This window comes from Gekko japonicus, unplaced genomic scaffold (genome assembly GCF_001447785.1).
Source record: "Gekko japonicus isolate JY-2015 unplaced genomic scaffold, Gekko_japonicus_V1.1 scaffold588, whole genome shotgun sequence".
Classification (NCBI taxonomy): domain Eukaryota; kingdom Metazoa; phylum Chordata; class Lepidosauria; order Squamata; family Gekkonidae; genus Gekko; species Gekko japonicus.
Genome location: NW_015167071.1, coordinates 1,300,809 through 1,327,809, shown reverse-complemented (window position 1 = coordinate 1,327,809; position 27,001 = coordinate 1,300,809). Strand labels below are relative to the sequence as shown.

Genomic DNA, 27,001 nt, shown 5'->3' with positions numbered 1-27,001 from the left:
TTGGAATGGCAATGAACCAGAAAGGAACCCGCCAGGGGCACTTTGCCCTCCCATTCTCCAAACACATTTGAATCTACAATAGATTAATGATCTGTGAGATTTTTGTTTGGGGAAATAAATCTTTTAGGGTTATAGGACTGTGAAAATATGTCAAAAATTCCAGTGATGACATTGCCAAGGCTTATGCTTCCAAAATGTAACCAAGCTTAAAAGATCCATTTTGAATGTAAAGTCTCCTTATGTTAATGACAATCTGTCACCTTGGAGAAATCCAAGGACTGATGTGCCAACAACAGCAACAAAAAAAAAATCAAAGTGATGTAGCCATGTGTGCTTCTGTTAAAATATAGCCAATATCCAAAAATGTAATAATGCCATCTGATTCAATGTAAATGTTTAAACCACAAAATCATTTTATGCATTTAACAAGATGTTATTTTTTAAAAAATCTGCCAGATAAAGCGCTTGTTTTCAGTAATTGCAATAGGGAGTATTAGTGGTCTGCAGACATTCAGTGATGTCATGGAAGGAGCTTGGTTTATGTTCTCAATGTTCTGTCTCTCTGCAGGCAAGAATGCATATTGCAGGTTATGCATGCACAGATATAAATGTTGCTGGACGAAAGGTCCTTACATGTTCATAGAAATTAAAAAACTTCACACTTCAGTCACTGTAGTTGTCTGCAATGCCAGAAGTTACATGTAAACTCTGGTAATTTCAGGATTTTCTATATATATCAAAGAAGAAAAAACAGACTGAAGCAAAAGATATGGATAGCCCCATTGGTCTTAAGGTTCCTTTATATGTTGGGCAGAATGTTCAGCCGACTTCAGTAGGTGCATAGTAGTAGGCTACATCCAAAGCATTCTGTGAAAAGGCAGAAAAAGTGGAAGCCATTCAGTTGTTATATTTATATTTTTACTATTTTCAGTAGATTTCATTCTGATACACAAAATATCCTGACCTTTATATGCTGACCTGTCATTCTACAATGCAGATTTCTTGATGAAAGAGAAATGCCTCTTTTCAACTTATGGCCTAAAAAACACAGGTTCCAATGCAAGTCAAAGGCCATTTGCAATCGCTGATTAAAGGTTAATCAGGTTATGTTGATCAATTAGAAACCTTTCATATTTGCCTGGGATATAAAGGTCACCCATGAAGTTGCAAGCAAGGAAGCATCCAAAGTAGATGCAACTTTAAGGAAGTTGATCCCCCCCCCCCCATTTTTCAAAATAACTTTATTAGCATTATAGACACAATACAGATAGTAAAGAGGCATAGTACAAAATATATGCTTGATAATGCAGGAAACATTGTAGGGCATAACATCAATTAAATATTGCCAGGGTAGACATGTGAATTCTAGTAGGTCAGAACAAGACAGATGAGCTATAGATGCATTGAAGCTCCATCCTCGATCCCCACCAGTCCGGGTTTCGTCCTGGTCACGGGGTGGAGACTGTACTGGTCGCACTGACTGACGATCTCCGTAGGCATCTGGATCGAGGTGGTGTGGCGGCACTGTTGTTGTTAGATCTGTTGACCGCTTTCGATACGGTCGACTATCAGTTGCTGGCCCACCGCCTCGCCAACGTGGGGATTCAGGGGCTTGCCCTTCAATGGCTGGTCTCTTTTCTCTAGGGTCGGGGACAAAGGGTGGCGATAGGGGATCAGTGGTCCCAGAGCTGGCCCCTTGAGTGTGGCGTACCTCAGGGGGCAGTGCTATCCCCAATGTTGTTTAACATCTACATGTGCCCCCTTGCCCAGATTGCCCGGAGTTGTGGGCTGGGGTGTCATCAATATGCTGATGACACCCAGCTATATCTGATGTTGGGCGGCAGGTCGGATTCCACTCCCGATGACCTTCATCGGGCGTTACAGGCCGTGGCTGGGTGGCTCAGACTGAGTCGGCTGAAATTAAACCCGGCAAAGAGGGAGGTCCTGGGGCTGAGCCGGATTGGTTCGGGGTTGGGGCTCCCTCTCCCGACCTTCGACGGGGCGCCACTGGTGCCATAGTCAGAGGTTAGGAGTTTGGGGGTGCTCCTGGACTCCTCGTTAACAATGGAGGCCCAGGTAGCAGCCACTGCCAAGTCGGCATTTTACCATCTCCGGCTGGCACGGCAGTTGGTCCCTTTCCTCGACCAGGATGACCGAGCCACAGTGATCCATGCGACGGTCACCTCGAGGCTAGACTACTGTAACACTCTCTACATGGGGCTGCCTTTGTCACAAATTTGGAAGCTGCAACTAGTGCAGAATGCTGCAGCCAGGCTGCTGATGGATCTTCCTAGACGAGATCACATCCGGCCTGGCGCTGCACTGGTTGCCAATAGCGTACCGGGTTCGCTTCAAAGTGCTGGTCATTACCTTTAAAGCCCTATATGGCCAGAGACCAGCCTACCTAAGGGACCGCCTTTCCCCACATGTTCCCCCAAGGGCACTACGGTCAGGGAATAAAAATCTACTGGACGTTCCAGGTCCCCGGTCCATCAAACTGGTCATGACCAGGAATAGGGCGTTTTCGGTGGCGGCTCCTATCTGGTGGAATGAGCTCCCAGAGGAGATCAGGGCTCTGCGGGACCTAGCACAGTTCCGCAGAGCCTGCAAGATGGAGCTCTTCCACCAGGCTTTTGAATAGGAGCCGCCACCACCATTGTACCACCAACGTCCCATGATTTCTGTATATGGCCATCATGACGCAGGCATCTTGGGTGAGAACGGGACATTTTAGGGGACGACCATCTTGTTCTTAGAAACTTTTAACTTCGGAATTGGTTTAGAGGAGCACCAAAATTGTTTACTAATTGTGATGTATTTTTAACATTTTGTATGTGTCATTGTTTTATGGGCGATACACCTTGTTAGCCGCCCTGAGCCTTCGGGGAGGGCGGGATAGAAATGTAAATAATAAATAAATATAAATAAATCCAATCAGGGGAACAGAGGGTATATTAGAAATGAAGCCACATATGATAACTTGGATTTGATGGAAGGAGGTCCCGTTCAGCCATAAATTGCAGTACTGGAGCCCAGGTAAGGACAAATCTAGAACAGGTCTTGGTGGAGTCTGTTTGTGCCTGATGTAAAAAGGAAGTTGATTTCTAAAGAGAAATGGAAAGAAAGAAAGATCCATCGTGAAAGACTACAGAGGTTGAATCAGCTGTATAGGGTTTCACTTTAAGTCATTGAGAAAGAGATTAAGTTCAGAAAATCATGTTATTTTCTCATTGAAAAAAAGATGTGATTGAATGTTCCCATGTAAAATGACACAAAACAGACTCAACCGTTTCCTAGGTTCTGCATCAAGCTCATTTGTCTTTCAGGAGCTGACTCATACTCACTTAAAGGCCTGCGTACTCTATTGGTCCCATATTGTCAGACTCTGGGATATGAATCCTAAGAGGCATTAACCATTTTGGAGAATTGTCATAGGATAAGGCTTCTTTTAAAAATGCTGTAACCTTTGTGTAAATTTGAATTGCTAACACCTGTGTACTGATGCAGGAAAAAGTAGCATATATGAGATTTGAAAGATGACTGGGAAGTATCTTAGTAAAGCATTGCTTCTTTCTGTTGACACTGCATTTTTGTGGGTTAACAGGATTTGTTGCCAGGATTTGTTTTACCTATTATACCCTTGCCTGCTGTGTCAAGAAAGCCTGGATATTCTCCATGAACCTTTGAATGCTCTTTTGTGTCAAGTTGGATATCAGGGAGCAAACACATAATTAGGTAGCTTTGTACAATAATAAATCAGTCAACTACCACCTGACATTTTTGCCTTTTTGTTCTGTTGGTTGGCCCATTTTTTTCTTTCTCCTTGATTCCCGACCCACAGTTTTCCATTATCCAAGGATCCTGCTGAAAAGAAATGCTAATATTCAATTCAATTTGAAATGCATTTGGTTTGACTGGATCTCCAGCCATCACACTTTTTTGATTCCCAAATGAAGAAAACAGATAGATTTTATCAAGTAGAGCTTTTATTCTGTGGTCTTATGTTTTGGAACTTTCACTGACTGTCTTTCTTTGTTTTGTGATCTCAGTGATGGTTCCCTGCTTGGTATTTTTCATTGTATTAACTGTGACTTTTCTTTGCAATTTCTTGGGTGTTCAAAGTCATACCAAGTCTTCCCATGTGATTAGGGTTGCCAGGTCCCCTCGTGGCTCTGGCAGGGGGATTTGGGGGCATTCCATGGGTGGGCAGGGACACCCCCAAGCCCTGCTCCAAAGAGCAGCCACCCGCAGCAACCCCTCTACTTTTTGTTCTGTTGCCTTTAAAGTGTCCTTTTGCGGGTGGAGGTGCAGTTGGCGACAGCCCCTCTCCCTCACTCCTGAAAGATTTAAAGGGCCCTCCAGCTGATCGGTGGGCCACGTGCTCCCCATGATCAGCTGAAGCCCTTTAAATCTCTGCAGGAGGGAAGGGAGAGGAGTGGCCATAGGTGGCTGCTCTTGGAGGTGGGGCTTGGAGTGGAGCTTCCCCTGCTGGCCAGCAGTGGATTGGAGCCCTCAAAAGCAGGGGAACCCCTGCCCCGACATGGGGGCTGGCAACCCGACCTGTGATCTTCAACAATATGCCTCTAAATCATTTAAAGTCAATGGGATTAGGTGGATGTAATTCTGCTTAGTGTAGCACTGTCAAAATGTGGTATTCTATACTATGTTATGACTGTACATAATGATTTCACGAAGCAAAGAATTTAATTTTTTCGTAATGAACTTTACGGTGACCTTTAAGTATATAATCTCAAATGAGATTATGCAGCATTGCAGGCACCCTTTTTGATAGTTTTGAGCTGTTGTTATTCTATGATACAGATTGATTGGTGAAAGAGAAATTGGCCTAATCTGCCAATAATTCATAAACTGTAACTGCTCATTAAAATGAAGTTAATCAAGAGTCCAGGGGTGGCAACCCCAGAATAGACACTGGCCATGGACAGCCTTGTCCTGGCACTGCTGAGTCAGGCAGCTCAGCCAGAGGCTGTAGAAAAGGAATCGGGGGTGAGGCGATGCCTGGAAATGCCCTGGCAGCACCCTCAGAGCCTGGCAGGCTCAGGCAGGAATTTGTGCCTGGGAACAGGCTAGAGGAGGGGGAGAGCAGCAGCTGGAGCCTCCTTGGACCTGTGCATGGAAACAATCATTCTGGTGAGGACACGGGACATATTGCATGAAATAATATCCACTAGCACCAAGCAGGGAGGGAAGTAAGGGTCTATTTAAGCACCACTGATATACAAAACGGAGATTAGCATTCCTTCTTCTAGTTTGCCATAAGGGAGAAAGATCAAAATGACAGATAGTGATACCCTATCTATACATCTAGAAAATAGGATTTTTTTTAAAACTGCTTCACGTGCAGGAATTCATTTTCGTATTTTACAAAGATGTCTTACAGCAGCCAGCCAAAAACAAATGTACAAACAAGTGTTATAATAAGTTTCACAGTAGTGTAAAAGAATTACCTGAATTTGGATTTTTGAGCGGGGAAAACTTGGGAAGGATTGGAGCAGGAGTTTTGAAAATGAAAGAGCCCCCAAAGAGAGAAAGGTTTGCAATTTCATACATCCCTAAATGTTTTGAATATTGGTGGAGAAAAGTGCTGACAGGTCACTGGTGACTCATGGCAACCTCATAGGGCTTTCAGAGCCACTGCTTGCCTGCCTCTGCGTTGCAACTCTGGACTTCGTTGGAGGTCTTCCATTAATGTACTAACCATATCCAATCTTGCTTAGCTTCCAAGACCTGACAAAATCAGGCTAGCCCGGACCATGTAAGTCAGGATATTTAGAAAATTACATATGAAAAATTACTGATATTATTAGAGATGGAAAATGTTTATTAGTTGTTATTCCATTAGTCCGGAACAGGAAATTTTATGGATCAAAAACTGGCTAATAGAAAACAGAGAGTGAGTATAAATGGGCCATTTTCTCAGTGGAGGGTGGTAAGCAGTGGGGTACCACAGGGATCAGTACTTGGTCCAATGCTTTTTAACTTGTTCATTAATGATTTGGAGTTGGGAGTAAGCAGTGAAGTGGCTAAATTTGCGGATGATACGAAGTTGTTCAGGGTGGTGAGAACCAGGGAGGATTGTGAGGCACTTCAAAGGGATCTGTCAAGGATGGGCAAGTGGGCGTCAACATGGCAAATGGGGTTCAATGTGGCCAAGTGCAAGGTGATGTACATTGGAGCCAAAAATCCTAAATATAAATACACATTTATGGGGTCTGAGCTGGCAGAGACTGGTCAACAGAGAGATCTTGGAGTTGTAGTAGATGACTCACTGAAAATGTCGACACAGTGTGTGACTGCAATAAAAAAGGCCAATGCTATGCTGGGGATTATTCGAAAGGTGATTGAAAACAGATCAGCCAATATCATAATGCCCCTATATAAATCAATGGTGCGACCTCATTTGGAATACTGTGTGCAGTTCTGGTCACCACACCTTAAAAAGGATATTATAGCTTTGGAAAAAGTGCAGAAAAGGGCAACTCGAATGATAAAAGGGTTGGAACACTTTCCCTATGAGGAAAAGTTAAAGTGCTTAGGGCTCTTTAACTTGGAGAAACGATGACTGAGGGGTGACATGATCGAGGTTTATAAGATTATGCATGGGAAAGAGCAGGTAGAGAAAGAGGTTCTTTTCTCCCTTTCTCACAATATAAGAACTCGTGGGCACTCCATGAAACTGCTGAGCGGTCGGGTTAGAACGGATAAAAGGAAGTACTTCTTCACCCAAAGAGTGATTAACACGTGGAATTCACTGCCATAGGAAGTGGTGGCGGCTACAAGCATGGACGATTTCAAAAGGAAATTAGATAAGCATATGGAGCAGAGGTCCATCAGTGGCTATTAGCCACAAGGTATAGATAGGGGCTCTGGGGCAAGTGATGCTCTGTCTTCTTGGTGCTTGGGGGGGGTCAACAGTGGGAGGGTTTCTAATGTCCTGGCCCCACTGGTGGACCTCCTGATGGCACCTGGTATTTTTGGCCACTGTGTGACAGAGTGTTGGACTGGATTGGCCTTTGGCCTGATCCAACATTGGCATCTCTTATGTTCTTATGTTCTTATTTAATTAACCTTGCAACTAGCTGAAACAGTTTGAGAATTAGGTATTTCTGACTTTTCACTCCCCTTCCCCCTCATTTGGTCTATAGCTTTTTTCCATTTTATATGACTTGTGTTGATTTAATTTCAACGTTCCCTACCTATTGAATTATAGATTTGATTCTGGATCTCAGTTACAGGCCATTTGAAACTACTGTAGTGTCAGTGACTAGCAATGTAATGCCCTCTATAATCAATGTGAACAGAGTGGAATAATAATAAAAGGGACAGTTGGTGTAATATCAGAACCTAAGCCATTTTACACCCGGTTGGTTTAGTCAAGAGGAATTAATCATGGCTTGTCTTGTTGTTGAATTATAATTGAGCTTTACCCCAGAGAATATCTTAATCATAGCACCTTTCAAAATAGAGACCTGCAGCTTGACATATTTGAAGGCTGCCTCACCAAGCACTATATGAAGACAAAAAGCATTGCTGGTGAAAACCTCTAGTATGGCAGAGGTAGTTAGGCTTGGTGTCATGAAGCAGATCAAAATATATAATTTGATGTCAATGTCTTGTTTGGCTAGCATAATTTCTGCAAGGATTTTGCTGAATGCCCCAGTTCAAAAACTGCTCAATGAGGTTTTATCATTAGTTTGGATTAATTGCCAAATGTTTGACTGGTTGATGCTAGATATTATGCCTTTGGTGGCAATAGAATAAGTAATCTATGTAAATCAATAGAGGAATACTCCAGTGATGTTTGTGTGGTGTCTGTCAAAATTAACAAGCATAACCTCCAAGCAGCATAGTAATTATGTCTGAAAAATAATGAGAGACAGTCCCTAGAAGGTTTTGCTTATCTGTATAAACTAATATTGGACAACTAGATTATATTTAGACCTGGTTTAGATATTTACCAAGTGGTGCCAATTGTCATGCAGTGGAGAAGAGTGCACACCCCCCACCTCTTCACAGTTCTATATAGTATTGTAAGCTACGGGCATGACCCCTCATGAAAGCTCATAGTTTGAAAACTTGGGATCTTCCCTCCTTTTTGTCTGGAAGAGAAGACTCATGCAAACTAGAGTGCATGTCTTGACCTCTGGGTGGAACAACCAGAACACACATTGCTCTAGGTAGTGGTACATGACAAAGTAGAGGGTTCTCCTTTACAACATAAAGAATGTTGATTCCTACAGATTGCCTGAACTGGTTTCCTCTTCTATGACCTCCAATGCCTAATTCAAAAGGGTCATTCTCTGAGGAGTCATAGGAAGTAGCATCACCTGAACTCTTGCATCCCACCAAGAACCCCTTGTAGGCACTAATACCTTTGGGGGCAGTTGGTGTCACCATCCTCAGAGGTTAAATCAGAGGGACTCACCAGACAAGCCACATGAATTGACCTGGTGAATGCTCAGAGCCAGATGTTGTTTAAGCGACCTTGCTTTGGACCCTGCTCCTTCTTCCTGCTGGACAGCTCTCCAGCCTCCTTGTACCAGTGCTGGCAAAAATGGGGCCTTATTGAAGCATAGTTTTACAGTTCTGCTACAGTGCCCTGTGCTGATGTTTTAGGGGCATTTATGCTTTTGCTACGCCCTATGTTCAGCAAACAAGGTTCCAACAGCAGCAACTTGAGTGATGCTTCTATAATCTCTGACAGGTCCTCTTTCAGAACTATTTCCCAAATCCAGTTTTATTATTAAGTGTTTCTGTTATGTTTTGGAATGTGTGTGCCTGGGAAACATTGTTTCATATTAATGAGACTTAAAATCAAAAACAGCACAGCCTCAGAGAACTGGCATATACTTCTTCCATAGAGATTGGGAACAGTAGGGATTCTTGAGAAAGTAGAAGTTAAGGGGAAATGGCCTAAGTTTCTGCACTGCTAATGAAACATTTCAGTGACATTTTATGAATTCAGATGAACTCTTTTATCCCTTTTGGAACAGACAAAAGGAAAACCTCATGAATTGCATACATACCATGCTTCCTCAGGTTGCAGTAGGCTGGTTAACCAAATTCTCCTGAGCACGCTTCACTTTGCATCAGAAATTACTCTTTCCTTCTTCAATCGGGCCGTGTCTTTCAATTAGAGCCTGGGATTAGAAAAGCGAGCCTACCATGAGACTTTAAAATAGCAGCTGTGCTTTGTTTTAAATGATTTCTCCTCATTCAGACAAATCTCATTTGCTACACACTGGATTCTGTGTCAGGGTTTTTAAAGGCACAGAGATGAAAGATTCTAAATTTTGGTGCTCTAGGTGTCTTCATTTTAAAGTGGGAGCAAAGACCTAATGTTTGAAATGAGAACATCCGTCTTTGCTCCCACTTTAAAATTAGGACACCTTAGCATCTTCCATTGGGGGTGGGGGGAAATCTCAGGTACCTGAGAGCCGTTTCCAACCAGATGAAGCCAAAATGGTCTAAATGAACCAGATATCTGCCTCACTGTAAAAGGAGTTCCATATATTTTACAAAAAGACTATTAAAAATGCTCTTTTTAATCCCCCCCCGTTAATTGCTTATATTGGTATTACTTGAAAGGAAATGACACTTCAGCCATCAGAATAATTTTATTCATGACTACCTTGTTCTGTTTGAATGTGCAGGACAGGAGAGAATTGGGAAAGACTCCCACTATGAGCAAGAGGGTAAAGTTCAGTTTGTGATTGATGCTGTTTACGCCATGGCTCATGCCCTCCATCAAATGAACAAGGATCTGTGCACTGATTTCTCTGGTGTCTGTCCAGAGATGGAACATGCAGGGGGCAAGAAGTTGCTGAAGTACATACGCAGCGTTAACTTCAACGGTGAGTCCCTAATCAATTTTTACCTCAAAGAGTTGGTTTGAGTTAATAACTGTTCAGTTAATCCTGCACTAACTTCAAAATATATCTAATGCAAAGTAAACCATGGCCCTGTTCACACGAGAGGTTTTGGGCCGGGAGAGGGACGGATCGGGGCCGCAGCAAACGGGCGCGATCCCACAGCAACATCTGGGAATCGTACTGTGCCCGTTCCCAGCCCATTCCCAATCCGCCCCTCCTGGCCAAACCCCGCAGCAAAAAAGAACCACCTACCTAGGTGGTTCTTTCCGAAAGGCCGCATCACTGCCGGCCGTGGGATCGCCAGCACGTCTTTCCGCCGGTGCATCCCTGGCCCCCGGCCGTACTGCGCATGCTCGAGCATGCGCAGTTCAGCAGCCTCCCCCTCCCAAACGTCTCTTCCTCCCTAGCATCTGATTGTGCCGGGGAGCAACGGCGCCACGGCTCAGGGGATTGTGGGATCCCGCCGCGGCGTCTCTTTTTTGGTGCAGCTTTTAAAAGCTGCACTTTGGCCAGTGTTTTCCCTGCCGTGTGGCAGGGACCCATGTTGTTTTCAGTTAAACGTACTTCTAAGTCACTGCTCATGCAATGTTTTGCTTGAAAGAAACATGAAGATCAAACATGCACCTTATCTTGACCAGATATTTAAGTAATGGGTTTGTCTGAAATGCATGAATGGGTGGTTTCATCGTGCAGTAGATCCAGATTCAATCCCTGCCCTTCCCAATTAAAAAACAACAACACAGACACACCAAAAAGCCAGGTACCAATGCCTGTTTATGACCTTAACTAGCTATTGCTGTCTAGACTGTTAGTACTAAACATTGGGCTAGACAGATAGTGATCTAACTCAGTATAAGAAAGCTTTGTATGTTCAAGTAAATGTTTAAGAAGGATCACTTTTGCCCTGACCTGGACAACACAGGCCATTCCAGGTCAGATCTCAGAAGCTAAGCAGGGTTGACTCCGGATAGTATTTGAATGGGAGACCTCCAAGGAACACTGAGGTCAGGATGTGGAGGCAGGCAATGGCAAACCACCTCAGAATGTCTCTTGCCTTGAAAACCCAGTGGTGTCACCATAAATCAGCTGTGACTTGATGGCAAAATAAATAAGTATCAGTTTAATGAAGAAACTGCTATGAAATGTATCGGAACTTCTAGTAACCCAGTAATTTTTAAGGTTTAGAATGGGAAAGAAGTCCAGCTTGTTGTTTCTGTTTTCCCCATCGTCAGCTGCAAAGAGGGGGAAAATGTTCTACACCTAAATTTTAGGATCTTGTATTCCTAGTATGTATGCGAGTTTATAAATGGGTTTTCTTGTAATTATATACAACTGTGTGTATGTAAAATGTTGTCAAGTCACAGCAGACTTAGGGCAACCCTGTACAATTTTCAGGACAAGAGATTAAAAGAGATGGTTTGTCATTGCCTGCCTCTGCATAGCAGCCATGGATTCCTTGATGGCATTCCATCCAAGTACAAATCAGAGTCAACCCTGCTCAGCTTCCAAGATTTGAGGAGATTGGGCCACTTCACGGCCATTAGGGGTGGGCACAAACTGGGACAATGGAGGTTTGTTGGAGGTTCATGGTTTGGGGTTTTCATGAACCATGAACCTCCAACAAGCTCCTCCACTGCATGAATTTAAATGCCTTCGGAGCCCACCTCCAGGTTGGGCTGGCCCAACTGAGCTCCAAGAGCAAGTTCTGAAGGCTTTTATAGGCCTTTGGAACTCATTTCCAGGTAGGGTGGTGTCTGAAGTCCTATAAAGGCTTTGGAGCTCATTCTCAGAGCTCAGTCAGGCTGAGCTGACCTGGAGGTGGGCTCTGAAGACATTTAGGCATTGGGCAGCTCAACCTGGAAGTAAACTTCAAAGGCATTTAAATGCCTTTGGAGCTCACTCAGGTGGGGCCATGGTGTGGTGGTGGGCTCCAGTGACATTTAAATGCCTTCAGAGTTCACTTCTGGGTGGGCCGCTAGACCCAGAAGTAAGCTCTGAAGGTGTTTAAATGCCTTCGAAGCCCAAGGACATGTCTCCCATGAACCTCCTGAATCTCCATAAAAAACATGGAGTTTTCTGGCAGATCATGGGAGACACGTTCTCCCGAACCCCTGGTTTGCAAACCACAAACTGGCCTGGTTCATGCTGGAACTAGGGTTGGTTTGTGGGTTCGTGACCAACCCTAATGGTCATATATAACTATAGTTGCAACAATAAACAAAGTTTGCTTTGTGTAAATATGTTTTCGTATTGTTTCAGGTTTCATCAAAAGTGTAGTGGCTCTCCTTTATCGTGTCACAAAAACATATCTTAGCCAGTATCACCTGTTGAAGTCTTTGTTCTACTATTCATAATGGGCTTCTTATCTGAATGGATTTTGTGAGATGGCTAAGAGACAAATATGTTACAAAATCTAATAGGCAATCTCTCTCTCAGCTAGAACTCTTTTGGTGAATGGGGAGCTGGGAATGTGTATCAAGTGAGAGTATACAGGTAATTTTCACCAAAAAAGCAAAGAAGAAGAAGCAACACACTTACCTAGAACCAAGGGATAGACATATCAACTGGAAAAATACATATATTTGAAAATATGATATGGCTTGATTATTTAAAAGAATATTAAGAAGAAATAATTGCATTCAATCAAAACATTGGTTAAGTAAATACAGAGGAAGGGAATGTATGTTAGAAAATATAGCAGCATGTGAAGCAGTTGTCTGGTCATTCATTCAACCACTCAAGTACTTTTTAAGTGTGTGGTGAGACAAGGAATTAATGAATGGAAGAGCAATAGACACTTGATTGACTAATCAGACAACTACATCATTATACAACATTCTTTAATGGGTTCAGTTCAGCTGGGGAAATCACATACTACTTGCTGGACCTCATCTGTGATTTGAGAAGTGATTGGTTGTTGTTCCATTGGAAATATTTTTGAGACTTATTTTATTTTTAATGTGTTTTCTAACTCAAAATAGTCATAATAGTCCTACTTGCCCTATAAAGGTAAAAGGTTTCCCTTGCTCGAAAGGTAGTTGAATCCGACTCTAGGGGGCAGTGCTCATCTCCATTTTCAAGCCAAAGAGCCAGTGTTGTCTGAAGACTTTTCTGTGGTCATGTGGCCGGCATGACTAAATGCTGAGGCACACAGAACACTGTTACCTTCCCACCAAAGTGGTACCTATTTATCTACTTGCAGTTTCCTGCTTTTGAACTGCTAGGTTGGCAGGAGCTGGGGCCAGAGACAGAAGCTCACTCCGACACATGGCACTAGGGCCTTGAACTGCCGAACTACAGACCTTCTGGTCTGCAGCTCAGCATCTTAACCTCTGAGCCACCACAGCCCCTCTACTTGCCCTATACAATTGCAATGAAGGGATATGGATTGTCAACCTCATTAATTTGTCTAGTGGTAAATACCAGCAGGCTGAAATCACTCTCTATCTTTTGCATAATTCATCATACAGAGTTCATGCCTTCAAAACAAAAAACCCAGGGCATTTGCCTGTGCAATCCTTATCATAGTTATGCCCTTCTAAATCCATTAAATTCAATCTGCTTAGTTGGTTGAAGTAAAAGTTGTAATGGAATGAAGGCTGAAATGGAAGGGCTTTGAGGCTCTGGATTCTGGAAATCACTTCCCATGGAAAGTAAAAAAAAGTGGAGCATCTTTGTGACGGTGCACACCTTCTTTTTTTTGGGGGGGGGGTCCTGCTGTCTATCCTCCTCTGCCTTCTTCCTGCTCTCATTCCACTGTTTCCTCCTTGGCACTGGTGGTATTTGCTGAGTAGGCAGCCACTGCACATTCAGGGACATAATTAAGGTGATGGTGGGGAGGAGACTTCCCCAAATGTGCTCTCTACTGCCACCAACACCTCTCCTCTCTTGCAAGTAGCCTTGCAAGCCTGGTTCACCCATATGCTTTCTTCAGCCCTGCCCTTACTGCCTGCCTCCCTATCACCCCTTGTATTAAACCTGCTATTGATGTTCTCTCTCTGCTGCTGCTTGGGAGACAATGCATTATTTGTGGCAGCAACTCCAGGCTGGAATTGCTTGGTGTGAGAAAGGAGAAGAAGACAATAAACAGAACTGGCTAGCTGTCTCAGACTCCCCTCCCCCTTTTGCAAATTCAGCCCTCTCCATACCTGTGCATCCCAGCCAGAGCCATCCATCCCCAAGAAGCAATGTGTTTGTGTGTGGGGGGATGGTGGTGGTGGTGGTGGCACCCATTAAAGTACTAGAAAGTTGGAGCAAAATAAACATCTCCGCCTTGAGGACAGTTGGAATTTGTATTCTTTCTCCTTCCACTCACACAGCAGTAGCTTCTGTCTTTTGGTTCCTACCTGAGGCATGAGCTTCAGATTTTGATATTCACTGCTGTCATTTAGCACCAAATTCATATGCAGGGGGGAGACATTTTACAAGGGCAATGTGGGATAATTTAGGCAGCTGGAACTGTTGAACTAGATGAGAAATATGCTTTAACCTCTTACTAATTCTCCAACCCCAGTAGGGAAAAAGAAGAGCTAGTTTTAAATCATTACTGTATGAACCGGTTTTCTACTGGACATTATTTGGGGCTTAGATTGTGTTTCAGAGCATCTTGGAATGTTCAGATTCTGTTAATTATTTCTAGTGCAGAATGCATCTGGTCCTGGTACTAGTCCCACTACTAGGCATGTAAAGTTGCCCTCTTTGGAAACCTCCTTCTTCAATAGGGTGGCAGGAGAAAAATGGGGAGAGTAAAATGGCAGCTATTGATGTTGCAATGTCATTACCAGCTGCGTAACCAGAAGTGATGTCACTCCAGGATTCACTCAAAAGCCTCTTTTTACCATAGAGTTTCAAGTGAATCCTAGAGCTTCCTGAAATGCAATAACATAACTTCCTGTTACGCAGCTGGAAATGATGTTGCGGTGTCAATGTACACCATTTGGGTAAGTCTTCCCCAGTTTCTGTTGGCAGGCATCCCTACCTGGTACTAAGCATAGTTTAAATATTTGTAGCAGCAGCAAATGCTACACATTGTGTCCAGCTGACATTAAAAAAAAGCATGCCATTCAGTTTTTGCAGTATCCCTGGCTGTGGCCACACACACTAAATGATCCACTTTCAGTGTACTTTCAAACTGGATTTTACTGTGTGAACTGGCAAAATTCAGTTAGAAAGTGCATTGGAAGTGGCTTGAAAGTGGGTTATTTCGTGTGTGTGACCGCAGCCCCTGTAAAAGTGCAGCTCTCTATTGCCCTTAAAGCCATCCAGATAGATCTATATGGAGTAACTAAGAAAAAGATTGCATTTCTGTCTAGGTACTAGCAAAGAACTTCCCCAGATATGACACAGTATTACTCATTTATTTTCTGAGCAGGTGATAGAATACGAGCAAGTACTGAAATCTAAAGGAAGGAGACTGCAAGGACAAATTAAGAATAAGTCTCTTCTGTTGTTTTTCCTTCCCTGAAGCATGTTGATTAAGAGCATATTCTGGAGGAGGAAGCTATTTCTGGATGCTAGTCAAGATTCACTAGACCAGGGCTGTCTTCAGATGGCAATATCTCTCTGAAGCAGATGGGATGTTTTCTGGGGGGGTGGGGAAATGATTTAGAAGTTCCATTTACAGCACCTCAGAGGGATTCTCCTGTGTGGCAGAAGGCAGAAGCCCCAAAAATTTCTTTTATGCAGAAGACTAGACCGTCATAGGGTTCTATTTTTAATTTCCCTTTCTGCCACCAGACATGGGGGTCATGTCAGTTAACTGCAACCTGAGGGAGAAGAGTATGCCATGTATTCTAAAGTGCCTGTTTAAAATGCAGGCTTTACACAGTCCAACCTGAACTCTCTTTAGCCTCCATGAAATGAATAAAGCAATCATTGTAAAGTGTTGGCCTCCTTTTCTCTTTTCTTTTGCTTCACTTCCTTCCTTAGGCAGTGCTGGCACTCCAGTGATGTTTAATAAGAATGGGGATGCACCAGGGCGTTATGACATCTTTCAGTTCCAAACAACCAACACCAGCACCCCGGGTTACCATGTGATTGGCCAGTGGACAGATGACCTGCAGCTCAATGTGAGTCCATTTTACTCTGTATTTTGTTGCATTCATAGCTAGATGGTAATGAGGGAAATGACTGTTGAACAACTACTTAATGTTCATATATGCAGCACATCCGGCCGACGAGGAGAGATGAATCCCAGCTATGTGAAAATCTATCATATGACCTCTTTGCTTGGCAAAGTTGGAATATGTACACATCTTAATTATACTGCGGTCTTGTAGAATTACATCAGTATTTAATATTGCTTAGGGTGGGCAATCTCTTTGGTGGCATTAATGATCCTTGTTGATGTCTTTCACAAATGGCAAGTTCACCAGAGTGCCTGTTGTGTTTGTTGTTGATAATTTAAATCATCCACTGTCTTTTTTTTTTGCCTTAACTAAAGCCCCATTTACAAGTGTGTGTACTAGTTTGGCTGGCAATTTGGGTATGTATAAAATCACCCATGTGGTTTGAGTCATATCTACCAACAGCATGAGCGACACCATGCCCTTCAGAAGTCTATTCCTTTCATTGTATGTAACCAGGAAGCTGAACCACATGGAGTAAAGTCTTTACCTGTAGCTAGATTGGCTTTGGAACATCTATGGAGGTGGCATTAATCACAATGGGTGATTGTGCATGTAAACAGAGTCTAAAATTTAGACCTCGTTTTGATGTTTCCTTGCTAGCATACTTGCAGCAGCTCCTTTGTACTGATACCACTCAATGAATCGCTAAAGAATTATATCCTCATGAAAGCCTCTGACATCATGGCTAGCAACTATGTAGACAATGTACACTAACTATTTAAAGCCAATTCACTTAATATTCTTAAATGTAAATGAAAACATATTGACTCTGTGCTAAACTGAATTCAGAGGGTGACCTTTCCTCGTTTGTTATGATTTATATTGGAGTTATAAACTTTGCCACACCATTCTTGTACAGTGAACACCATAGAGCAACAGCTCTCATACTGAAATATGAGGAAAGTTGATGCAATAAACTAAAGCTGCATTCCAGCTCAGGAGATTTCAGTGGGACTCGCCTCTGAGTAAACATGTGTTGGATCAGGTTGTAGCTCTCATTATCACTGACTGGTCATGTCAGCATGGCTTTTTTCTGGATTTAAATGGTGGTTCGATGTGTTATACAACTTAGATGAAGAGATGTCCTACTGGAAATGTAACGCTCAGCACTGACATTCTGGGATTTAAAAAATATTCTTATAAACAGGAAGCTGTACTCAGATTAGGAGAAAAATTGCTATCCTCTTCTGGAATTATTCTGAAACAACATCTGGCTAGCCTATGATATAATGTTATTGCTGAACATCTTTTTTTATTTTTAGCTCTCTTTATATTTACCCCATGAGATAAACGTATGATTGCTTATGTCCCACCCTCTTCATGCCTACTCCTAGATTCCAAAATAAAAAATCTGCCCAGCTATTCACTTATTTGCAGACCATATAATGATTTGCTTCAGCAGTACATATAAAAAAAATTGGATTTGCATATTTGCCAAATTGTTCAAAGCATATTATTATATGAAATCCATTCAGTTTTGCTGGTCTGATATTGAAAATACATAGAGAGTAATAGATGGTAATGGGGGAGGGAGAAGAGAGAGAGAGAGAGAGAGAGAACAGGGTTCATAGTTATTCGTTAACCATGACAACATTAGAACACTGTGTTAGAGTAGGCAGAGTTCTACAGATTTATTCTGCCAATATGTTGCTCTAATTTGTCATTTTGGATTCCAAGGCAAAATGTTGCTTTGAGACATATGTGTTTCTTAATATAGAATCATACAGATTGAGAAATGACTCTCTTGAGTTGCTTGCTATCCCAACACAAATTTGGGTGAATTAAGGATACGAAGCATATACCTTTTGAACATGTGCAAGTGAATGGAACACTACAACACAATATTGATGATGATGACGATGATGATGATGATGATGATGATGATGATGATGATGATGATGATGATGATGATGATGATGATGATGATGATGATGATGATGATGATGATGATGATGATGATGATGATGATGATGATGATGATGATGATGATGATGATGATGATGAAGAATTTATAATTTTCACAGTCAAATATTTGACTGGTGGGTGGTGTTCTGCAATTCAAGATTTAGCCTAATTCTTGCGAATTACAGATGTATCTTTGCTCGATTCTTGCTGTTCCCAGCAACACTGTCTTCTGGAATGGAGCTGGTGTTCTTATTATTAGTATTAGTATTTAGAATTCCACTTCATCCAAGAGGGTGTGTGCATTAAAATGGTACAACAGCAACTTTCTGGCATAATGAAACAATAGACTCTACCTTAGGTTTTACTTACAATTTGAATCATCCCATGTAATACCCCTTATTGTGCATTGCATGAAAAAGAGAACTCTCTTCAGACTATTGATCATTGGTCATGCTACGTAGCGCCATGATTTTTATGATGATATTCTGTTTCAGTTTAGCATTTTATTATACAGTACAATCTTTATCTGGTGCTTGATTACACACAATGATCAATTGTATGGCATCATCCAGAGGGCAAATTGCCCCCCCCCCACTGCCGCCATCAACCCCATCTTTGGGCACACAGAGACCTCATTCTCACCAGATGGCTAGTTTGATGCCTCGGACCATTGCTGGACTCCTGAAAGCCAGCACTGCCATCTGTCATCATACTTGGATAACACCCATATGCACAGTCTGCCGCTACCTGTTGGCAGCCACCTCTGCCAGAGGGCTCCTGGACAGCTGGCCTGCTTGTCCCATCAGGTGTGGTGTCTGTCACCATGACACTGTCAATGGGATGGGGTGTGGTTGCTGTGGATTCCTCTGAATGTGGGATGGGCAGATACCTGAAGTATCTGGCACATTTTATTAACAGGCAACGTATTTATTTGACTGACCAATATAGATCAAGAGAAGATTAAAGATAGCCATAGTGTTTAAGTACTACAAGAATTGTTAGGTTTGTTGTCGTCCAAATCACCTTTACAGAATTTAGCCATTCTGGAAACAGCAATGAAGGAAACATACAAATGAGCCTTAGCTTGCTTAGCTTTATAAAGTTCCTATGAGAAAAAAGGCTTTTAGTTAAGAACTCAACCATTTAAGAGACATTCAGTAGAATTCCTTACATCTTAGGTAGTGCATGTCACTAAATATATTGTATTGATCATACTTAATTTAACTGAAGAATTCAGCATCTGATTGTTACCTTAAGTCAAAGCTATCAGCATTCAGACTCTTCAGCACAGTTCCCTCTAAGCTGCACTAGGGGATGCTGATGCACAAAATTTTAACAAGCAGCTCAGGGGTTGAGAACTTCTGCTCACAAGACATTTTCCCTCCAAACTTGTGGGTTTTTTTGAGGAGTGGCACCAGCAGTTATGCTGCAAATTTGGTGCCTCTACCTAAAAAAAGCCCCCTGAGCCCCAGATACCCCCAGATTGATTCTCCATTATAGCCTATAGGTCTATTGATAATGGTTCCCATAGGCTACAATGGAGTCGGGGTTTGTTCATTTGTTTGTTTTTTGCACACCCATATTATGCTTTTCAGTATGATTTGTAAGCTGCCTTGAGTCACAGGGGAAATTGGGATATAAATATTTGAATAAATTAGTAGTTTGGGCAGGTTGATAACATTTAAGCAACTTCCTGTTTGTTAGGTTAGGCAGGGTTCTGACAGTAATTGCTTCTCCTCTGTTATACTTGACTTGTAATGCTGGTTGTCATATTTCACTTTAAAAAAAACCCAAAGCAGACTGTAAGTCTCCCTCCCCCCGCCCGCCCAGTGCTAGTATGCTTTCTGAGGCTCAGCCAAGGCAACAGTCCATGGCCAGATCTACCAATATAGTGAACTGGGATGGATAGACTTGTTCTCAGGAGGCCAGGTCTACCAATACAGTGGAAATGGGGGGTAGACGTGTTCTCTGGAAGCCAGGTCTACCAATATAGTAGAAAAGGGAGGGTAGACCAGTTGTCTGGAGGCCAGGTCTACCAATACAGTGGAAAGGAGTGGGTAACCTGTTCTCTGGGGGCCAGGTCCACCAATATAGTGAAAAGGGATGGGTAGACCTGTTCTCCAGAGGACGGGTTTACCAATATAGTGGAAAGGGGTGGGTGAAATTTGACTTGATTCTTTCTTATAATCTTTAAATTATTCTTAAAATATATTTAAATAATTTATTCTGAGATTTTTACAAGGTTATGGATGCAATCTTTAAAAAAAACTAATTTACACAATAGTCAAATGTATACTTGCTCACAACTTTAATGCTGCTAGCTTTTTTCGCTCACAAGGTAGAATTTCTGCTCACAACATTGTGGAGCTTAGAGGGAATGTTGCTCTTCAGACAAGGATTTAATACCCACATCTCAAATTCCTAAGACCCTTCATTCTCCCATACTTCACTTCCTTGTAAGCTTCTAAGGCAGGGGGGAAATGGGACAGCTAGAGGTCATCTGGGGGTATCAGAATCTTACCAGACAGACTACTTATAGTGTGGCTTGGACCTTTAGAAGGCGGATTCACTATTTAGGTACTCAGTTGTTCTTTGATTGTTGCCCAAACAACTTCATTGCTCATGGATTCTGGTCCACGGTCCACCTACCTGGATACCTACTCCTGGACTTGTGCACAGCTCTGTCTCCTCTAGACTCTTTTCAGGCCTTTGCTACAGCAGGACAGCAGTGGCTGCATCAGTATTAGGTTAAGCATCTAGGGAGCTGTGTGTGTGTTCCTGCTTCCTCAGCTATGGAAAGGCTGCGTAGGTAAGTGCATGAAATGTATCTAAGCTTTAGTTCAAGCTGACAATACGTTGCACCCCCTCTTTATTCTTCTCGGCAGGCTCATTCTCAACATAATACAGTACGAGAAATACCACAGTGTAGGCATCCTGCCAAACAATGGAGTGCGATTGTTTGAAACTCCTTTTTGCAGAGAGTGATGTGTACTCCCACAGTTACCTGGTCTGGACTGTTCAGATTTTTCACAGCTTGCAATACTGTGATTGTGTTGATGTCACAGGATGGGGGAGCATGGCATTCTCTCCTTGTGGTGGACAAGTGTAAAATACAAAATATAAAACACTGGCCTCATGCCCAGGTTGATGGACAGAATTATTCTGTTCTCTGATACTGGAACTTAATGCTTTCCGCCTGTTTGGCTCTTCAGTATTTCTCTCAATCAGTGTTTTGATTTCATTAGTACCACCATCATGATCAAGACAACTCTTTCAGCTCAATATTATTTCTGTAAAAGGTTCCTTTTGGTCTGTTGGTATTGATCCTCATTTTCACTCTGTTGTCAGAATAACTAAGAACTGTATATAGCAGTTCAGGAAATAGGGAAATGGATCCATTCCAAGTATTTCTTCCCTGCTATTGTTGAGTTTTTAAGCACATCAAATGGATCAACTCCAGAATGAAAGTCACAGTCAGTGCCTTTGGCCTTATTTCTGTCCCTATTGCCATTCTTTCTTCACTTTTATCTCAGCTCATGTGTACATATTTCCCATATTCTGTCTCCATGTCATGCATCTATCGAGGTAGGCTATTTCATAAGCCCTGTTCCCAATTTTTCATCATATAGCTGGCCATCTTTCAGAGCATTTTAGGGGTATCAGCAAATTAATTGGGAACAGTGGTCAGTTAATTAAAGGGATAACACTTGATTGATCAGTTCTTCTTAGTTACCGTCAGGCCGAACTATAATTGATGAAGATAGCAATTTACTTTGTGTGAATATCATAGTGAAGAGAATAAGAAAATATGTCTTTTTTTAAAAAACATACAATGCTGGAATCAGGAGCATCTTCTGCTCATGGGACAGAAAAATGGGGTTCGGTAACAGTATCATCAGAAGAGTCACCAGGGTGTGCAGATCTGCTTGTCTCCCGGCTTCTCTGTTCTCAAAAGGGAGAACAGCCATTGCCCTTTTGTCTCAGTGGCCTTTGGTCTCTTCCGGCCGAAGATGCGGAATTAAAATAAACCTGCAAAGCACTACTACCTACCGGAAAATCCGTGGCACGGGCAGCCATGTGATCGCCAACGCGCCTGGCTCCCACAGCATGCAAGGCCCCCTGCTGAACTGCGCAGGTGCACACATGCACAGCTGACTCACCTCGCTCTTCCATCTGTGGCTTCCCCCTCGCATCTGATCACACTGGGGAGCATATGCACGGCGGCTTGGGGGATCTGTCTGATCCCGCTGCCGTGCTTCTCTTTTGCTGCGGCTCTAAAAAGCCGCACCTCCGCCCCGGCTTTTCCTGTGGTGTGATCGGGGCCAATCTTGATTTTTCCCCCCTTCTAGTAAGCAAGATTTACATATGGTTTTATCTTAAAACAAATTAATGTAACTGATGGCTTAGTTTCAGGTGGGCAGCTATGTTTGTAGGAGAAGTCTGAGTCCAGTGGCACCTTTAAGACCAGCAAAGTTTTATTCTGGGTATAAACATTTGTTGGTATTAAAGATGCCACTGGACTCAAACTTTGCTTTGATGCCTTAGTTGTCATTGTCTCCCTTCAAGAGAAAAGAGGTAATATAAAAGGGATCGGTATGACTGGTCTCTAGTAATTAATAATGACTGATGCAATTTTCTGTAATGACAATGGAAAGAATTCAAGGCTTCGCAAGTTACACTGGTACACGTATACGGAAGCAGATACTGAAAATAGCTTTGTACTCATCTGTGGTGCAAATTGCATGTAATTCAACACCTACTGTATCTAAATAATTAATTTATTATTGTTGTTGTATGGCATTGTGTGTAGAATAGCCAGGAGATCTGAAGATTGTCTGTCAGCCGTAAGTTTTAGTTTTTGGTATTATGCTAGTGGTGAGCTAGACTTTTTTCTTTTCTTTTTGGGGGGCTAAGAGAGCTCTGAAAGAACTGTGACTGGCCCAAGGTCACTCAGCTGGTTTCAAGTGAAGTAGAGAACTCTGAGAGAACTGCTCTTGAGAAAACAGCTCTGAGAGAACTGTGGCTGACCCAAAGTCACCCAGCTGGCTGCATGTGGAGGAGTGGGGAATCAAACCTGGTTTTCCCAGATTAGAATCTGTGCTCCTAACCTGAGTATGTGCACTGGCATGGGCATCTATGTACTGACATCTGGAATGTTCTTTTGCTCTCCATTTCACATCATCTCTTAATAGTTTTTCCCCCTCTGTTGGCTTATTGCTATTGCCAGCAGCTGAGTTTGAGCCAAGCTGGTGCTGTTAAGTACTATCTATTAGACCAGTGTTTTCAATGGAAAGGAAAAGATAGGGTTGCCAATTCTGGTTTGGAAATTCCTGGAGATTTAGGGACAGAAACTAGAGATAGTGGAGTTTGGGGAGAGGAGGGAGCTCAGCTAGGATATGGTGTCATAGAGTCCGTCTTCCAAAGCAGCATTATATCCATAGTCTGGAGATCAGTTTTAAGTCTGTGAGGACTCCAGGCCCCACTTGAAGGTTGACAACCCTAGGAAAATACCAGAATTATGACAGAAACAAACAGGGGAGATGATAAATGGGGGAGAAATACCCTTTGTCTTACAACATGTGAAGAGCTGAACAGAGGGTGTTTGGGAAAAAAAAGTGTATTTTGCTCTTTTTCTTCAGGGCAGTTTTTTTTTTTTTTAAGTAATAGTAATGCTAATTATAGGAACCTGTCACAGAGATTTAGGATCATTTTCTCTGCCAGAAGAAGAGATGTGAGTTTTGGTTTACGGATTAGAATAATGTTGTCAAGGCATCCCCACCCCATCCCTTATTAGTATGCTGTGGTGTCCTTTTTCTTCCTGGGCTATGTGCCTTGGCATACTTGCTGATGATCTTTAAGAAGCCAGATCAGACAGTTCTTCCTCATCCACTTTTAATATTCTGCTCAGTCGATGCAGTACAGAGGGATATGGCTCAATGATAAGAGTATCTGTTTTAAATGCAGAAGGCCCCAGGTTCAATCCCTGATAGCTTCAGTTAAACAGCAGTTGATGTGAAAGAGCCTGACACTGACAGTCAGAGTAGACAATACTGACTTTGATACAGGGCCAGTGCTTTCATAAGATGAGGTAAGTCAGTTGCCTAAGGATGCAAACTTAAAAGGGCGCCGCACTGGCCTGCCACCCCACCCCCTTCTCCCCTCACCAAAAAGCCCTGTTCTGCTCGGCCCTTGGCCTGCTGCCCCGCTGAGGTCATTGACGTGATGCCATTGATGCCCTTTCCTCACTTGGCACTGTGAGGCGGGAGAGACGGCCAGCCATGTCCAGCGAGCGCATGAGGTGGGGTGTGTGCAGGCCTGGCAGGGGCCACCTAGTTGAGTGCCAGTTGGGGCTTCCTCCTTCCTCACAGTCTCCTTCCTCGGCGGACAGGTGGGCGGGCAGGCTGTGCTTCATTGTGCACACGGGGGCTCCATGAGCTGAGCAAGGCTGGGACTCTGCCTCCTTCTCTCCCTCCCTCCTCAGCCTCTCCTCACTCCCCTACTGGCCAGGCCAGGAAGAGCCAAGCGCTGCAGCTCTCACACTCTCACCTCAGCACCAGCCGAGCCAGCCTGCCACCCCCACCTCCTGCCCCTCCACTGCCACAGCATGTCGGGCTGGTCGGTGCGGGCTGAGACCCACAGCTGTGCCACCCGCACAGGCCCCATAGTGGCCCCAATGCCAGCTGCGTCCCCCTGGCTGAGCTGTGGCTGGCCAAGTGCCACCAGTTCGCGGTGCTGGAGTTGCACGGGAAACTGCACACTGGCAACCTCTACGAGCTGCGCCTCGCCTTCAACAGCCTCCTGATAGTTGACGGCGGCTTCCATGGGCTTTTCAGCAGTGCCTACGAGGAGCAGGGTGAGCGAAGGTAAGGGTGAGCTGGGTGCCAGGTGGACACCACTCCCTGCCCAGACACACATTTCCCCCTTCCCCAAGAAGAGCAGGTAGGCTCCGGGTGGAGAGAGAGCGAGCAGCCGAGCAAGGCGCCTGGGCCTTTGGCTGCCTGACAGGCAGGACCTAAGAACCCCACCCTTTGGTCTTTGCTCTGGGCCTTTTAGTGTCTTGGTCCTCGGGGAGGAGGAACACAGATAAACTAAGGTGCATGTGAGATCCATCTATCGCCATGTTTTGATTTGAGGCACGCTCCTGTTGGGCCTCCATTACATTATTCATCTTGTGCTGGTCTCCTCCCCGACAAAGAGATTGCTATAGCTTGCTAGGAGACAAGGAACGCGCTCAGACAAAATTCCCATTGAAGCACTTTTTGCATCTCCTTACTCGCTCCTGGTATGAACAATGTTTGAGTCCAGTGGCACCTTTAAGACCAACAAAATTTATTCAAGCTATAAGCTTTTGTGTGCAAGCACACTTCTTCAGGTATCTGCAACATGCAAAGTATTCTCTACACATTTAGGGCCAGACTGCATTACTGGGGCAATTATTTTGGAACCAAACATTATAGTGTCTACCCAGGGCCTAATCTGATACAGGTCTCCAATTAAAAAGGAAAATGAGACACAGAGAGAGAATCTTAAAAGAAACAACCCTTATTCCCCTGGCAATATACAAGGCTAGAAAGATGTAACATTAGAGAAGCATGTAGGTATTTATGTCCTGGGCTTGGAGATGAAGGAAGCGTGGAACAACATTCAACTTTATACAAGAGGGGAGCTCTACTCTGCTGTGCACTGATCAGTCCTTAGCCCTTGCTGGAAACAAGAATCTTCTGATAGTATCCATACAGAATTGTATAATTGTACATACAAATATATAATGTTAGAATTGAGTACATGTGCTACATAATTTGGAAGCATAGTTTGAGAGCATGATCTTGTTTGTGTGGTAAAATTCCCTCTAGCTCTTTGAAACTGTCTGACAAAAAAGGAGACTGTGTTTAGAATTCACAGCATTGAAGATGAGAACCCCTTATCTAGATTCCTGAAAGGGAGGGAGAGAAAGAGGGAGTGGGCTGTAGATGTGATGAGGATTTTGAACAAGTTTTGGTAGATGTTACTGAGATTGCAAAAGAGCTAGAAATACTACCAAACTTTGAGACAGAACAAAGACAAAGAAGAAAGAAAAAATATATTAGCAGTTTCAAATTTTGTGCTTCTCATTCCTCCTAAAATGTATTTATGTTTGAAAATGGGTGGGCGCACAGGGCGGAGGGGGAATGCCAGAAGGTAGCCTCACCTAGTGTGCAAAAAAACCTGGCACCGGCCCTGATTTGATAGACCAATGGTTTGTGTAAAGCAGCTTCATGAGTTTATGAGAAGTTGTATAAAATTGCCTTGCCTCAGTGGTGACTTGTGGTTAAGGCTCCTACTTGAATGAACTGTTCCCTCAGTTTTCTTTTTCTCTAGCTGTAAAAGGGGACTGATAATGATGAAGGCAGGGGATATTACATTGGCAGTTGCCAAGTTCTTTTCTCAGTCGATTAAGATTTAAACATCATTAAGGGTTTTTTTATATTATATAGACACATGTATTAAATAAATTTCTTTCCTTTTTTCATCTTAGTGTGACACTGTTCAGAGCCGAATTGGCTGTAAGAGCAGTATCAGTAAAGTAAAGGTGCAGGCAGGGGAATTACTTTTGTATTTAATAATGCTTAGCTATAACTACACTATCTCGATCTACTCCAGCTTGCTGTTGCTGAAGAAAAACTGTAAACTCGTTCACATATAGCCATTGATAAATAATTTCTACCTCAATATCCCCCATTGTGTGTGTGTGTGTGTGTGTGTGAATGATGTTTTCTAGATTTTCTTTTATTTGTACAATTGCTCAATAGTTCCTGGGTATCTGCTTAACTTGACCAAACAATGATGCACAATCTTTTATTAATATGTAACAGTGCTGTCTCTGCTCTTGGCCCAGCATTGTCAGACCATGGCCCTAGTGCTACTAAATCATTGACTATACTCAGATTCTTACAAATGGGGAACATTGACAACATGGTAAAAGCTAATACCCCAAAGCCCCTGGTGTTGTCATTCCCCCATATGCCCCCTCCAGCAGGAGAGCCAGTTTGGTGTAGTGGTTAAGTGCGCGGAGTCTAATCTGGGACAACAGGATTT

At 43.1% G+C, this 27,001-nt stretch overlaps 1 protein-coding gene across 1 annotated transcript in view; it reads left to right on the top strand.

The window, feature by feature from the left end:
• The window catches only part of GRM7 (glutamate receptor, metabotropic 7), a gene marked incomplete at its 5' end in the record, with an annotated part of 458,890 nt that overhangs the window by 277,490 nt on the left and 154,399 nt on the right, over window positions 1-27,001 (top strand). The window contains 2 exons of the mRNA XM_015412693.1: window positions 9,675-9,875; window positions 15,822-15,961. Of these exons, the coding sequence (XP_015268179.1) occupies window positions 9,675-9,875; window positions 15,822-15,961 (341 nt within the window). The remainder of the gene's footprint in view (window positions 1-9,674; window positions 9,876-15,821; window positions 15,962-27,001) is intronic.